This window comes from Boleophthalmus pectinirostris, unplaced genomic scaffold, assembly GCF_026225935.1.
Source record: "Boleophthalmus pectinirostris isolate CB_2022bp ecotype Guang Dong unplaced genomic scaffold, ASM2622593v1 HiC_scaffold_14, whole genome shotgun sequence".
Lineage (NCBI taxonomy): Eukaryota > Metazoa > Chordata > Actinopteri > Gobiiformes > Gobiidae > Boleophthalmus > Boleophthalmus pectinirostris.
In genome coordinates this window covers 36,890,757-36,905,643 of record NW_026571047.1, presented here as the reverse complement: position 1 = coordinate 36,905,643, position 14,887 = coordinate 36,890,757, and the positions used below count along the sequence as shown (strand labels likewise).

The 14,887-nt window shown below is 38.5% G+C and overlaps 1 protein-coding gene and 1 long non-coding RNA gene across 2 annotated transcripts; one reads left to right on the top strand and one right to left on the bottom strand.

Annotated features, from left to right (window-relative positions):
• Positions 1-2,617: 2,617 nt before the first annotated feature.
• Positions 2,618-4,014, bottom strand: LOC129407807 (uncharacterized). Its single transcript, XR_008631718.1, has 3 exons — positions 3,928-4,014; positions 3,729-3,856; positions 2,618-2,703 (listed from the first exon to the last, which is right to left on the bottom strand). It is a non-coding gene; the product is annotated as an uncharacterized LOC129407807 (long non-coding RNA).
• An 806-nt stretch (positions 4,015-4,820) lies between these two features.
• LOC110170862 (GTPase IMAP family member 8-like) lies at positions 4,821-11,359 on the top strand. Its single transcript, XM_055149969.1, has 5 exons — positions 4,821-4,869; positions 6,305-7,601; positions 7,667-7,933; positions 8,963-9,029; positions 11,222-11,359. Exons 1-5 carry the CDS (start codon positions 4,821-4,823, stop codon positions 11,357-11,359), a joined length of 1,818 nt encoding a protein of 605 aa, XP_055005944.1.
• Positions 11,360-14,887: the final 3,528 nt, after the last annotated feature.

Below are 14,887 nucleotides of genomic sequence, written 5' to 3'. Positions count from 1 at the left end.
AAACATTAAAGGAGTAGTTCCTTTTTTGCTTACAGGAAACACAAAAATAACACTTCAATACAGTATTCAGGCCAGAGTTAAGGTCAGTCTGCCCTCCTCATTTCATCCTCCTTAGTTTATCCTCCTTAAGCAATGGTCGCCCAAGATGTTTCCTGTTATTGAATTTGATAGGACTTCGTGACCTTCTGCAAACTCATGAAATCTTGCAATACTCAGAAACAGAATTGTTTAAGTGCACATATTGATATATTGATTACAATATGATTAAGTAACAAAAGTGAATATTACATTACCATTACATACACAGTGAGATTAATATAAATGTGAATCCATCAATAGAGAAATGCTTTATATATGAGATCACTGGTTTTAGTCCTGGTTTAGTCCTGGTTTAGACCTGCTTTAGTCCTGGTTTAGTCCTGGTGTTAGTTCTGGTTTTAGTCCTGGTTTAGTCCTGGTTTAGTCCTGGTTTAGTCCTGGCCTGTTCCTGGTTTTAGTCTTGGTGTTAGTTCTGGTTTAGAGGCGCACAGGAGGAAGCGTGGTTTACGCCGCGTACGCGAGAAAACACGATCCACACGCGGCTCACGGGAGCACGTCGGTGTCCACGCGAACTACGGAAGGAAACGTGGTCCGCGCGTTCTCAGGTTAATGACGATGATGAAGGTGTGTGTTTGTGTTTGTGTGTGTGTGTGTGTGTGTGTGTGTGTGTGTGTGTGTTTGTGTGTGTGTGTGTGTGTGTGTGTGTGTGTGTGTGTGTGTGTGTGTGTGTGTGTGTTTGTGTATAGGACAGTAGTGCAGACATCATGAGTCTATGCAGGTTGTTTTCAGGCGATATTATATTTATTTTCTTTTATATTTTACGTCGGGAGAATAATTTCCAAGACACGAATGTGTTTTTCCCTGTGCGCTGCTGCTCTGTTCTACTGGCTGTTCGACCTCGTCCATTGTGCCTGACGCCGCCAACGTGAACATGACGTTTACATCGCTCTTACTGCGCACGTTTTGTGTGGGTTTCCGGCAATGAGTGGAATTACCGAAATAAAAAAATGTATAAATGTGTTTTTGTGTGTGTGTGTTGTACCAACAACACATAAAAACAGGTTTTATAATAAAGCAACTCGCATACAGAAACAACAAAGTTAGAGATTAAAAATGAGATTAACGCGATTAAAAAACATAACGCGCTAAATATGACTGTAATTAATTCATCGCAATTAACGCAATAATTTGACACCCCTAATTTAAATACTTTCAGTTTGATCAGAGCTGAGAGCAACACGACATCACAAACATCTCTGGGTTTGTTGGTAAATTTTAAATTTAAATCTGTTTTATTTATTCATCCATCAGATTATTTTTAAAACAGATTTTTGTTAATTTTATCCATATTTGTCTGTTTAGTGTTAAATTAAACAGAGTTGTGCAAATGTTAAAGGACATAACTTTGGAAAGAGTCCAGTCGTTTCAGAGCATTTTTAAACGTCTTAAAGAACTTTTTTTTTTCCTGGTAACTGTATTGTTATTAATATGATATTGTTTTTGTAAACTGCAGTATTGATCTAAAACAGCTTCATAACAGAAACAGCTCAGCTCTTTCCTTTACAGGAAAAGGGAAGGATTTTTATTTTGGAATTTTGAATAGTTTTGATTAAGTACAGGGTAATGAGCATGTACGGGGGAGAAAACTGGAATTTTATGAATTCTCAAGCCTCAAAAACATACAGGATTATTCAAACATGCATCAATCAATCAAAATACAACTCTGAGATAAAGATGATAATGAAGAAATGCTGTTTATAACTTAATTATGAAGCTCTTCAAAGTCTCTTTTACAGAATATGACAAAAAGACAAATGTTGTGTCAACACAAACTGTTTAAATATATCATTTATTTGTCTACAGATCCTTAGATTGACATGTTTCACAACTGAAGACCGTCATGGCAGATTATACTACTAAGAATTACACACACATAATTATATCACATGAGCAGGTTCTGTGTGTGTGGCTCTGTGTTCAGGAATGTGTCTACGTCTGTGAGATGGAGAGGTGCCAGAGTCTTTTGGTTGAATAAAAACAACACTTCCTGAAACTACTCAGAAAAAATAATGTTTATTACCTCCACCAAGGAGGTTATGTTTTTGCCGGCGTTTGTTTGTTTGTTTGTCTGTTAGCAACATAACTCAAAAAGTTATGGACCGATTTTGATGAAATTTTCAGGATTTGTTGGAAATGTGAAAAGGAAGAACTGATTTCATTTTGGGTTTGATCCGGAAGAAATCCTGGATTCTGGATCACTTTGAAATTTTAGTTAACATTGTGGTAAATGGGGCCAAAAATTTTGTTTCTCAATATCTCAGTTAATTATTGACCAAACCCCATGAAATTTGACTCGGGGATGGACAATGGGATCCTCTTTCATATTCCAAATTGAAATGTACGAGACAAATATTTATGGAAAACACAATTAATATGAGGGGGACTGTAGTCCTTGGCGGAGGTCTGCGCTCTCTGAGTGCTTTTCTAGTTTATATATAAATTTATTTTACAAATTATTATTTTAATTGCTACGTCTACGGCCCAAACTTTTCATCATTGTGAATTCGAGAGACAGTGACGCTAGAATGTCCCAACAAAACGTCCATGTCAAAGCCTGATCCTGTCTCAACTCAGGAGAAAAGCACGACTGGACCTGGTGAGTATCTGGATGGAAATAACAGATGAAACAGTGAGTGCTTATACATGCACATCAATAACCCGGTTATGATCGGGTTTTTTGAGTATCCCGGTTTCTTCATGGTGCATGTATACGCAGTAACCTGGTTTCAGTAACCCGGTTATGGCAGTATCCCGGTTATTAGAAACCGTGTTACTGTAGCTGGTTTATTCCAATAGTAACCGGGATACTTGTGGCATGTAAACGCAGTATCCCGGTTACTGCAACATAAAGTTGAGTGCGCATGCGTCCAAAAGACACTTTCCAGCCTTTCACCACAGCAGTAGTGACATAAATAAATTGACCAACATAAAGTGACCAAACGAGTGAAATTACGTAAAATAAAGAGCTGCGCTAAACCTGCACATGTACGACCTGCACTCGTGTGACGCTGAAAAGCTAAAACATGAACTATCTCCTAAACTCTATACGCATGGAACACACTCACCATCATCAGCACCTCTTCTGTCACAGAAATAACACATAATCCACAGAGTCGTGTCATTTAGTCCAAAAAAACTGATCGCATCAGCGGCACAAGGAGCGAGTTGTTTTTATCGCCGCTAACAGTTTATGCTAATTAGCCAAACGGTCTTAAGTTTCGTTTCTATAAAACGTAAACAAATGTGATCAGAGCTGAATGATCTGATCAAACGGGCTGATGTGTCTATAGTGTTTATGGTTTATATGTTGTAAAGTTGAGTTTATTTATGCAGAGATTTTAATGAAGAAATCTGCGCAGTGGATTGTGGGAGATCTCGTAGCTCCTTAGCTTCTTATGCTAAAGGAGCTCACGGTTTGTATTTTTTTGGTTTATGAAATTGATTTAAGTTCATTTTTGCGCCTGCGCATTTGTAAGATTATGTCAAGAAACCGGGACACTCCATTTGATCATGTACACGCGGATATGAGTGTCGCGGTTTCTCAGTGCGCATGTAAACGCAGTAACACGAACACTGACAGAACCGGGGTATGGCTAATAACCGGGTTATTGATGTGCATGTATACGCACTCAGTGAGGCAGCAGTGGAGGTTGTTGTGTCTTTAGGCAAGACACTTGACACACTCTGAACATGGGTTGTGGGTGTTGGTTGAAGAGGTCAGTGGTGCAGGTTGGCAGCCAGATGAATGAAAAATACACTGTAAATCTTAGAAAAAGTGTTGTGAACACAGTCAATAGAAATTTGAGTTTGATGACAAAAATGACTCACCCTGGACCTTTGGTCTTTTTGTTTACAGAGGAAACCAGGAAACTTAAATGCACAAGCAGCTATGGACTCATGCCACCAACCTGTAAGTAAAACCTGAACAGTTACACAACACTCACTGTGCTGCTACTTCTGAATATTTTACCAGTGACTAAAATGTCTAATGTATTTAGGTTTATAAAATAATTGCACATTTCATCTCAGTATCATTTTCTCTTTCATTTAGAAATACTTAGCTGACTTAAAGTCTAAATGTCTAAATTATGGCGTTCACATTTCTAAATAAATGTGGGACTAAATTGATATGGTGTGTGTAGTACATGGGGCTGTTTGCACTTGTTGAGGACGGACCCACTCGGCCCCTCGCCTGATCAGCTCCTCTCCCTTGGGGCTGGATCATTTCAGTCGACACTCTTCCTTCACAGGAACATGCAAAACTGACTGTTGGGATGAAGGGAGAAAGGAACCATTTGATAAAGGCTCCATGTCTCCTCCTGTATCATGACAGATCCTCCCACATGTGACCCTTCTGCAGTCATATTCACTGTATCATGTACTGTCTGTACTGTCTGTACTGTCTGTCTGTACTGTCTGTACTGTCTGTACTGTATGTAGTGTTACAGCATCTGCCCCAAAATCAGTAGATCAGAAGTTTAAACCTCAGAGGAAACAGGTGATAGACTGAGTACAAAAGCTGGTCTGGAAAAGCTTTAGTTTAGGAAACATGTCTCTGACAGCGACATAACTAAACTGGTCAATCATTACACCTTTTGTGAAAATTACTGTAAACACAACAGAAATAACAGCCTTTCATCTGTGTGTGGTTGTAATGTGTGTTTAACTTTTCATGAATTATTAACTATTATGAGTTTGCTGAAAAAAAAAAAAAAGGCGTCATGAAAATAAAACATGTAAAACTAGAAGTCTTTGTCTTTCACAGAGAATGTAAGTCTCTCCAGGTGGTGCTACCCCTCCCTCACCTGCCCCCTCCCTCACCTGCCCCCTCCCTCACCTGCCCCCTCCCTCACCTGTTTCTGCTCTCACCTGCCGCACCTGGCTGCTCTTCACTAGGCAGGAGTCAGTTCAGACACATGTTCATTACAATAAGCAGTGACTTAAACTGTACAAACTGATGTTTAAATAATAAAAGTATTTATTTATTTTCCAGATTAGTTTTAGTACTAATACTCAGTGTATCATGGTGGACTACACCTGGCACCGTTCACAGGGGCACATGTGGTAAGGAGTTATTATCATACAGGAGGAGACAAGAAATCAGAACAGTGACCCTCATGGTGACGTAGAAAATAACACTGCACAATGCGCCCTCTGGTGTTCAAAAGTGGAATTTGTTTACAGTTATTAAAGTTTTCATTCTGTTTGTCAAGTCTTTACTTTCGGAATGCAGGTCCAACTTGAAAAACCCAGGGAAATAGATACAAGGTTCAACTCGGCTTGAAGATTTTTATTGAAATAATTTGATTCCTTTAGTAGTTTTAGTAGTAGTATTTGTAGTTGTAGTAGCTGCAGCAGTAGAAGCAGCAGGTCGAAAACCTTTAAAGTAAACAAATGTGTAATGAAATTAAATTTACATTTTACAATTTCATTAGTTATATAATGTTTTAATTTTAATTCATACACTTCAATTATAATATTTATGATTTATATAAAATATGTATTGTATTTTATAATATTTAGTATACATTTTATACATGAACTTAAATTTTAACCAATCATTTTACCAATCAATTTTTAATCCTATAATATCACTTTTCACAGTTTTAAATTAGTACATGAAATGTAATCTTTTATTATTTCAAGACAAATTTTGATAAAAATACTTTTTTTTTTTATTGCTAAATAACATTTTTTTTTTTTAACTAGAGCTACTTTAACTTGGAATTTACATCATTTACTATAAATCAGATTTACTACTTCATAAATAAACAATTTAGTTATTCAACTTAGCTCTATTTTTGCATTTTCAAACTTAAATTGAATTTATTTACTACTTACTTTAAACTTAAAACTAATTTTAAAGGTAAATTTACTCACCAGCGTCTCTGTGTTTCCCCTCACATTCCTTTGTTTGGTTTTGTTTGTGTTTGTGCACCTGGGCCTAATGAAATGATTCCAGAGACAGACCTGGTTACCTGATTTTTTTTCTCACTGCCATCTACTGGCCAGACTAAAAATTACCTAATCAACTAATAAAAAACGGGAGGGGATTAGAGGAGCAGTGAAGAGGAAGAGGAGGGAGCAGAGGTGAGAGGAGACAGGGCTCAGGAGTGGAGGTGAAGACTTGGTGCAGGGGCTGGACTTTTTGATTTGACACTGTTTTACACACTGCACACTTCAGTTGTGTTTGTCTCCATTTCAGTGTCTGAGCTGAAGCTGGTTCTTCTGGGGAACAACCGGAGTCTGAAGGCCTCAGTGGGAGACCTCGTTTTGGGAACAAATGAATTCACTGAAGATCAGAAATGTGTGAAAATCACTGTAACAATTCAGGACAAACCACTGACTGTGATCTGTGCTCCAGACCTGCAGCTCAACAACTCATCCCAGCAAGAACTACAGCAGTTTATACAAGACATTAAAGATGTGAAATCCCCAGATCCACCTGTGTTCCTGCTGCTGTTAAAGCCTGAAGACTTCACTGAGCAACACAAAATCAGACTAGAGTCAGTCCTGCAGAGCTTCAGTGAGGAGGCCTTTCACCAGTCACTGGTGCTGATGTTCAGATCAGAAAAGACAAAAGTCTCAACAGAGAAATACATGAGAGAGTCACATATAAGAGAAATGATCATGAGGTGCAGGTACAGATATCTGTGTATGGATCACAATGATCTATATAAAAGTGATCTGAGGGAATTTAGACGTAAAGAGTTGTTTACAAAAATCTGTGACATGCTGAAAGAGAAAAAGGCAGTGCATGACTCTGAGGATGAAGACACAGGTCTGAATAAACCCTCTCTGAACCTGGTTCTTTTTGGGAGGAGTGGCTCAGGAAAGACCTCAGTAGCCAAGTCTATTTTAGGGCGAGCAGATCTCCCTGCAGCGAGACCAGGACAGTGTGTGATACATGATGGAGAGGTCTGTGGGCGGAGAGTGTCTCTGGTGGAGCTGCCAGCTCTGTCTGGGAAACCTCTGGAGACAGTGAGGCAGCTGTTTCTCCGCTGTCTCTCCCTCTGTGGTCCTGAGGGTGTTCACGCCTTCATCCTGGTGATACCAGGTCCCCTCACTGATGAAGACAAAAACGAGTTAAAAATATTACAGAAAACACTGAGCTCTAAGGTCAAAGACTTCCTGATCTCCTTGGAGACAGACACTGATGATGGAAACATCTCCAGAAAAAGTGGTGTGAACCTGGATGAGCTGAGTCAGATCTGTGGAGGAGGAGTCCTGTGTCTGAACATCAGGGACCCGCAGGTCACAGAGTTGATGTACACTGTGAACAAACTGGCACAAGGCGGCGCTAGAGCTTACACCAAAGACACGTTTTTAGAAGCTCTGACAGAGGAGGTACCAATGTCTCCAGAGATTAATTTGAGTTCGATGCCTCTGAGTATCGTCCTGATTGGAAAAAGTAGCAGTGGGAAAAATGCTACTGCTAACACCATTCTGGGGGAGAAATATTTCAAGCCCAAAGCTGCTCAGGCAAAACAAGCTGTGAGAAGGTGAGTCGGAAGGTGCTGAGACGCATTGTCACTGTGGTGATCACGCCCACTTTGTTTGATGACAGTTTCAATGAAGAAGAACTCTCCAACTGCGTCTCTGAGTTGTCTCCAGGTCCTCACGTCTTCTTACTGCTGCTGCCGATCAAGAACATCAACGAACAAGACCAAGACTCTCTGAAGCTGATCAAAAAAAGACTCGGAGAAAATGTGGTCAATTATGTTATTGTCGTTTTCACAGAAGGAGAAGTACTGACTGACAATTATACCATTGAGAACTACATAGAAGAATGTGATGTCTTTGTTAAGGAAATGTTAAACCAATGTCAGGGCAGGTACCATGTTTTAAATACAAATGAAACTAATGACACACAAGTTGCTGAATTACTGATAAAGATTGACAAAATGTTGCAAAAAAACAACTCCATCTGCTTCACACCAGAAATGCTTCAAAAAAAAGAATTAAAAAATAAGCTGAAAGAGGCCGAGGAAAAAGAAAACATTGAAAAAGAACTGAAGGAGCTCATATCTTTCTGGAAAAAAGTCAGCGTGTGTGCCTCTGTGGCTTTGCCTGTGTCCATTTACATCAAGACTTATTATTCTGAGAAAATAACGACAACCTTACGTCTACTTAAAAATGTTATGTTCAGAGCTTGATCCAAAAACTTATCTGGGTCTCTGGTTTTCATTTTTTCTTACATTCAGGAGCTTTTGTCTATTCTGAAAAAAAAAAAAAAAAAGCAGTAGAAGAAAGTATGTGCTCCCCACTGGCGACAGTGTTGAACGCAGCTCAACAGTTCTAACAGAACTATTTAAAAAGGAACTAGAACTAAACAATTAAATTAGTGCTGTTAAAAATATTGCGTTATTAAAGAGTTAACGCAAAACAATTTTAGCTGTGTTAATTTTTTAACGGCATACTTTTTTTTTTTTTTTTTATTGCAATAATTTTGTCATAAACTGTGGCCACTGCTGGTATGTTAGAAAAAACTACAGGATACGACTGTAAACAGGAAGCAAAACAATTTGTATGAAACTGAGGAACCGTGTCAGGTGCGCTGATGTTATTCATACAAAGAAAACACAAAATAAACTCTGCTCCAAAACATACGGCGAATCCGCACTGACCTTCAGTAAGGACTGGGACAGAGACAGAAGTTCTCACTGCTCCACGCTGTCCATAAACTCACGGAGGAGTGTATCGCAGCAGGACTCATATCGGTCGCACTATTTAATCGATACTTCTGCCAATGGACTTATTTTCTCTGCTAAAACATAAACTATAATAAAATCTATGCTGAACCCAAGATGGCGTCATGTTGTTTTCAGTGATATAATTTTCTCTTCTGCATTTACTTCCTCAGTGCGGGCGAGCTCCTCCCACGTCACATGGAGCGTTTGGACCAATCAGAGCGAGAGCTGCTAGAGCAAGTGCGACTCAAAGCGGCGAGGCTCAGTCTGACAAAGATCACTTTTAGGCACTTTAAGGATTTAAATATTTTTAAAAGTTTATGTTGTGAAAATAAGAAAGAATCCTACAAAATCTGACCTTTGTGAAAGCCGGATGTCCTGTCAGAACACGGGCAGTTTGAATTCCCAAAATACATTTCGCTCTGTGGGAGAATTCTTTCTGGGCCCAAACTCCCGGGAGCTGAAGTACCTGGAGCGACCACTAGTCGGTCTAGACCCGGGCAAAGGGGGAGGGGCTCATCCAGTTTTTCTTATAGATCCATGCGCTAAAAGCGTTCGCTCTGCTGCGCGACATGTAACCAAACAGTGCCGTGTGATGACGTCATGGCCCTTAATACAGCAGCGTTGGGACAAACACAGTTGCAGTAAAAAAAGATAATAATCCATAAAGCTTATCCACTTTTCTATATTGATAAGAGTATTAAAATTATTATTCAACAGACAAAAATGTGCAATTAATCGCAAGTTAACTATGAGATTAATCGTGATAAAATATTTGAGTCGACTGACAGCACTAAATTACCATCCACCCGCCCGCCGGCGGGCGATTTTCCAATAAAAAATGTTCACTCTGTATATTCACCTTCATTATTGTTTTCACTACTGGCCATACATCGTTTGAAAGCTTAATTTATCAATAAAACAACCATATCATTCATTTTATGCCGTACAACGAGCCCGAATTTATGTGAATTTAAAATTCACATCATAAACAAAGAATAAGATACGTGTTTCTTACCTTTGAGCGGTTCTGTCGGTCCAAAACGCGTTCAATCCATGAAAAGTTGTACTCAATAAGTCCGTAATAATCCACAGAAAAAGAATATCAAGTTGTTTTTCCAAAAAATAATTCCATGTGGGGGAATAATCCAGAAAATCGTCGTCCGTATGAGTGGATGAATCCGTGAATGAAAATATTCTGTCTCTTCTCCGCCTCTTCTCCCGCTCTCACTTCCCTTTCTCTCCCGCTCTTGGGTGCGCTTGTTTTCCTCACACTCTTAGCTTCAAAATGAGACCCTCCCCGCTGTTGTCGGTGGCGGGGTTTAGGTGGGACAAGCCGCTGAAGAAGCTAACGCACTCACGTACTTCCTGGCTTTACGCACGCGTCATCAGTTTGTTTACGGGAAATCTCTTCAGTCATTGGATCTTCCAGAAAGTGATTGACATATTGTTTTAGCCAATCACCAGAGCTTTCAAACGGTGGGTGGGACATTCAGATTGTATTGGAAACGGACCCTGTGTTTATACGCGCAGCCGAGAGGGACACAGAGAGAGACACAGAGAGCAGTAGTAGTAGTAGCAGAACTGCCAGTTGGAAGACAATTTTGGCTACTTTTAGTTTTTTTTCTTGAGAAAACATGCCTAAAGCTCAGAAGAATTAGTATTATAATAATAACAATGATTATTATTATTATATTATTATTATTATTATTATTATTTTGGCACAAATTTGGCAATCTTGTGTTGAATTGCCATTTTGTTTACACAAAGGCTCACAGCATCAAAACCCTTTGTCCTAGAGATCTGAAATTCTACACAGTTGTTGCCAACAACTTGAACAATGAGTGTAGTGAGTCACAAATGCCTAGAATGAAGTATGACCAAGCTAAGGCCTTTATTTTTTTTCAAATTTTTTTTTCGAAGCAAAAAAATACAATTTTTTTTTCAATTTTAATTGACTGTACTGTAGGTTAGGCAGCACTCACAGTCTTCATGTACATATCTACAGAAACTAGAAGGCCTAAGCTTTAAAATGGTGCCTCACACAAGCATGTGGGTTCTAAGGTTTTCTTTTTAATAAGCTATGGCATTTGGGTATGTCTTACCATTGTGCACACACCAAAATGAGGCGGGTGGTAACAGGTTAAATAATCTCTCACTTCATTTTTTTAGCTCTTTTACAACAAATGTGATCTGAAAACTGGACACCTCCATGTTTGTTTTTGTTGATGCTCCTTTTCTTCCGTTGATCAATTCTCAAACTGAGTTTGGGTATCCTCTGGTATTTAACCTAATACATATTTTAAATTAGAAACAGTATAAAAGTGCAATATATTCCAAATATCATTTAAGTTATTAACACTTTAAAGGGCAAATATTATACATTATTTGTACTGTTGTTGAACTTTAAACATGCTCTTTGATTCTTTTAGAACAACTTTCTTGTTCTTCTTCTTTTGGACAACAGACACCATGTTCTCACAGATCCACTCCCTCTGCAGAGAACTGGGCTTAGCTCACATCTACTGGCAGCAGACAGAATCATCATAGACAAATCACAGAACAACTAGAGGTTCCAACCTTTTCTGACATGTTAACACAAGCAAGTCGTTCTAATGAATGTGATTTGATGATAGAAACACTCAGATTTTGGGTTATGAACTTAAAAACAGTGTAGGAGACTATGCGACTTTTATTTGTGATATAACAATAATGGAAAATTCAAAAATGCTTCTTTTGTGCTAGATGGAGCAGATTACTGAACAGTAAGTGTGAATTTTAAAAACCTGTGTGTTTTGGGGAAAAATGTTAAGTCAGTTTTACACAATAGCTTATATCAGTTGTTGTTCCCAAAGTGTGAAGAGCTGTAGCTGCACATGGGGAACCTATTATGATTTATAGTGATTTTTTTTTTTTTAAAGTGCAATATTTTCCCTCTCATTTATATTTTAAAAGTACATATAATATTGCCTGTGGTCTTAATAATGTTGTAAACTGGTAAATTAAACAAATAAATTATGCAAAAATCAGTTCAAACTCAATTTTCTTTCATGCTTGTTACTACTTTCAGTTTCCATTTTTAAAGTGCTGTAACTGCTGAAAATACCTCCATAGTTATACATGCAGGACACCTCCAGCACGATGTCACTGCAAAGTATTCAAGTCTACATACCAGTCACCAAGTCTAACATCGAAACTTATGTGTTGTTTTGAAATGAATCCTCCTTTTTGGTTTTTGGGTCCACTGCTCCTGACAGATTTAACCCCGAGACGCTGAAGAACAGGACAGATGCAGAGACAAAACTGAGTAGATGTTTTAGAGCACCACTGTCTCCCTCTGCTGGACACTTCTCTCTACTACAGCTACTACAAGTATAAAACGGTGTAGTTTTATTTTATTTATTGCATTTATATCAAAGGTTATAATATTCACTAGGGTCGTGGGTGTAGTTTCCAAAAACACCAGACGTTTTGGGACGTGTCCAGTTTAACATGTGCACAGGCCTGTTTGTATAAAAGGGACTGAATAGGTCTGTTTTTATTAGACCTGGAGTCAGATCTGGATTCACATTGACCAAACCTGAAGCTCACAACAACAACAACAACAACAACAACAACAACAGCAACATGCTATGAACTGTCAACAAAAACTGGGAAATCCTATTACAAACTTATTCTAATTTTTTACTATTTGACGACCTGAGTCAGACCAAGACCAGAGTCCAGACCTCAACCTGTGGAGAGGCTGCAGAGAGGAACAACCACCACCAGGGGGCAGTAAGTATTACACATGAAACTGTAATATAACAACTCTGTACAGGGCCAGCAACAGAAATTTGTGAGCCCAGAGCAAGAAGCATCACATGGGCCCCCCTGGAATATAAATTAATAAAAAGAGGGTTTAATCCTGGGCCCCTAAGCAGCTGACATCGTCAACACTCTCTAGGGTTAAGTAATTAAGACTAATTATAGAGCACCTTTCAGAGATAAACATCACAAAGAACAATGATCAAAAACAACATGGACAAGATATAAAAAAGAGATAAAGAACACAGTGAACCAAAAGCTTGTTTAAATAACAGTGTCTTGAGCTGCTTTTTAAAGAGTCAGTGGAGTTTGCCTCATGTACGACTAGAGGAAGGACAGTTCATTATTCATATGGGCCACAGTCTGAAAACACAGGTCCTCTGTGTTTTAAAACAGGACTCAGGGATCATCACGAGACCAGAGAACCAGAGGATGCAGCCTGTGTCTGTTCATTTAGAGCTCTGGAAATTATAATCATGATTTAAAAAAACAACACACTTTATTTGGGCAGCAGTACATGTACTTGTAATAAAGTACAGGTTTAGTCATTTAACTACATGAGTACAAATGTTCAGTACTTTTTGATTTGTGCCCATGTGATCTACATCAGGAAACAAAGAGTCAAAAAAACACCTCTTCACCAGAACCACTGTCCCAACCAGTTAAATAACGTATCATTCACTTTGGAGGTTGGCACAATCTCAGATGAAGGGCGGATCAGGGGAGAACAGGACAGAATTTGCATTTTAAATGTCAGATTGTAAATTTGTTAACTCAGTTTATGGTTCATATCTCTGTAATTACAGACAGGGCCTACATAAAAAAAAAAAAAAAAAAAATAAATCTGATGCAAAATCTGTTTTCTCTGTCAGTACAAATAAACAAAACAAAACAAAGTGATTTAGTTTTTTCAACCCCAAAGACGCGATTGTTTCAGCTGAAAGGACTTTAAAGCAGAAGAATATGATGAGTTTGTGACAGATTGTGGAGGCTCTGAGTAAAACTACAGAACTACACAATATTTGTATTTGTATCGTCTGAACTCGAGTCATGACCAGAGCAGAAACAATGTGGTTAGTACAAGTTACCGAGCCCTTCCTCCTCCTCCTCACAGATAAGATCATCTTTAGTTTGCAGAGGTGACAGGACAGTGACAAGAGTAAAACAATAATACAAAACTCACATTATTATTATTATTATTATTGAGGTGTTTTTGGTAGATGTACTTTTTTCTAAAACTGTACCTGTTCTACACTGAAAAAACGGTCTGAGAGGAGTTGCTCAAATTGCAAAAACAAATCTGACAACAATAACATCACTTTTTTACGTTTCTCTGTCCAGCATGTTTAAATCTTACAAACATCACTTGATTGTGGCCGATGTGAGACCTGCAGGTTTTAATCAGGTTGAGGAAACATGACTTTATTATAATTTCTGTGGTGAGGCTCCTCCCTCTGGAATTCTCCTCCCCAAAACTTTTGGAGGGAAAATTCAGATGTAACAGGACACAGGACAGATCCAGGAGCAGAGACACACAGTGTGGAGCAGGAGGATCATGAAGCTGATCTGGAGGTGAGACTTTTCAAAGATTTTATTATGTGCTTCTCCAGCCTAGAATGTCGTCATTGTTAAAACATGTTTGTGTTGTTTTATTTGAAATTAGAGTTAATGTAAGGACTCCTTGAAACAAATTGTTTTTGACTGTCCATCTACAAGAGTGTGACAGTTGTATCAGATGTGAATGTGTTTGTTCCAGAGTCGTCTACAAACACAGAGACGTCCAGGTTCTGCTGCAGCTGTGGGGAAGTTCATGAATGTTATAGTTGATGTTTCAGAAAAAAGGAAGATGTTTGAGAACAAAACACAGAGCACAGATGAACAAAGTAAGTAAACCAACTAAAATTATTTTAAATTTTTTCAAAATGAACTTCCTATTGAAACTGTTATCGTACTTGTACTTTATACCAGATGCCCTCCCTGTTACTGTGTTTAGAGGAAGAAAAGCAGCACATGGTGAGTTTTGTTTCTGCAGATACACTTCTAATGTTCTTGTTCTTCTGTTCTGGTCCATTATTGTAGTAATAAGTGCTTTAAATGTATTTAAACATGTACAACAGAGTAGATGATCAGAATGTGATCATCATGTGTTATTCTGTGTCCACAGAGACCAGAGCTTCACTGGAATAAATCTTCACACTGTCCAGCTCCAAACTGTGTGTCTCTGTGTGTTTGATTCTGTTTAAGACAAAACAGAACTGTGGAAAACTAAAGACTGTTTTTGTTTTCTTTTA

Excerpts from the sequence above, each read along its gene's own strand:
- LOC110170862 (XM_055149969.1), top strand. The coding sequence starts at position 4,821 with ATGAAAATAAAACATGTAAAACTAGAAGTCTTTGTCTTTCACAGAGAA. Across the intron at positions 4,870-6,304 it reads CTTTGTCTTTCACAGAGAAT|TGTCTGAGCTGAAGCTGGTT; the intron begins GTAAGTCTCTCC and ends TCTCCATTTCAG. Across the intron at positions 7,602-7,666 it reads GCAAAACAAGCTGTGAGAAG|TTTCAATGAAGAAGAACTCT; the intron begins GTGAGTCGGAAG and ends GTTTGATGACAG.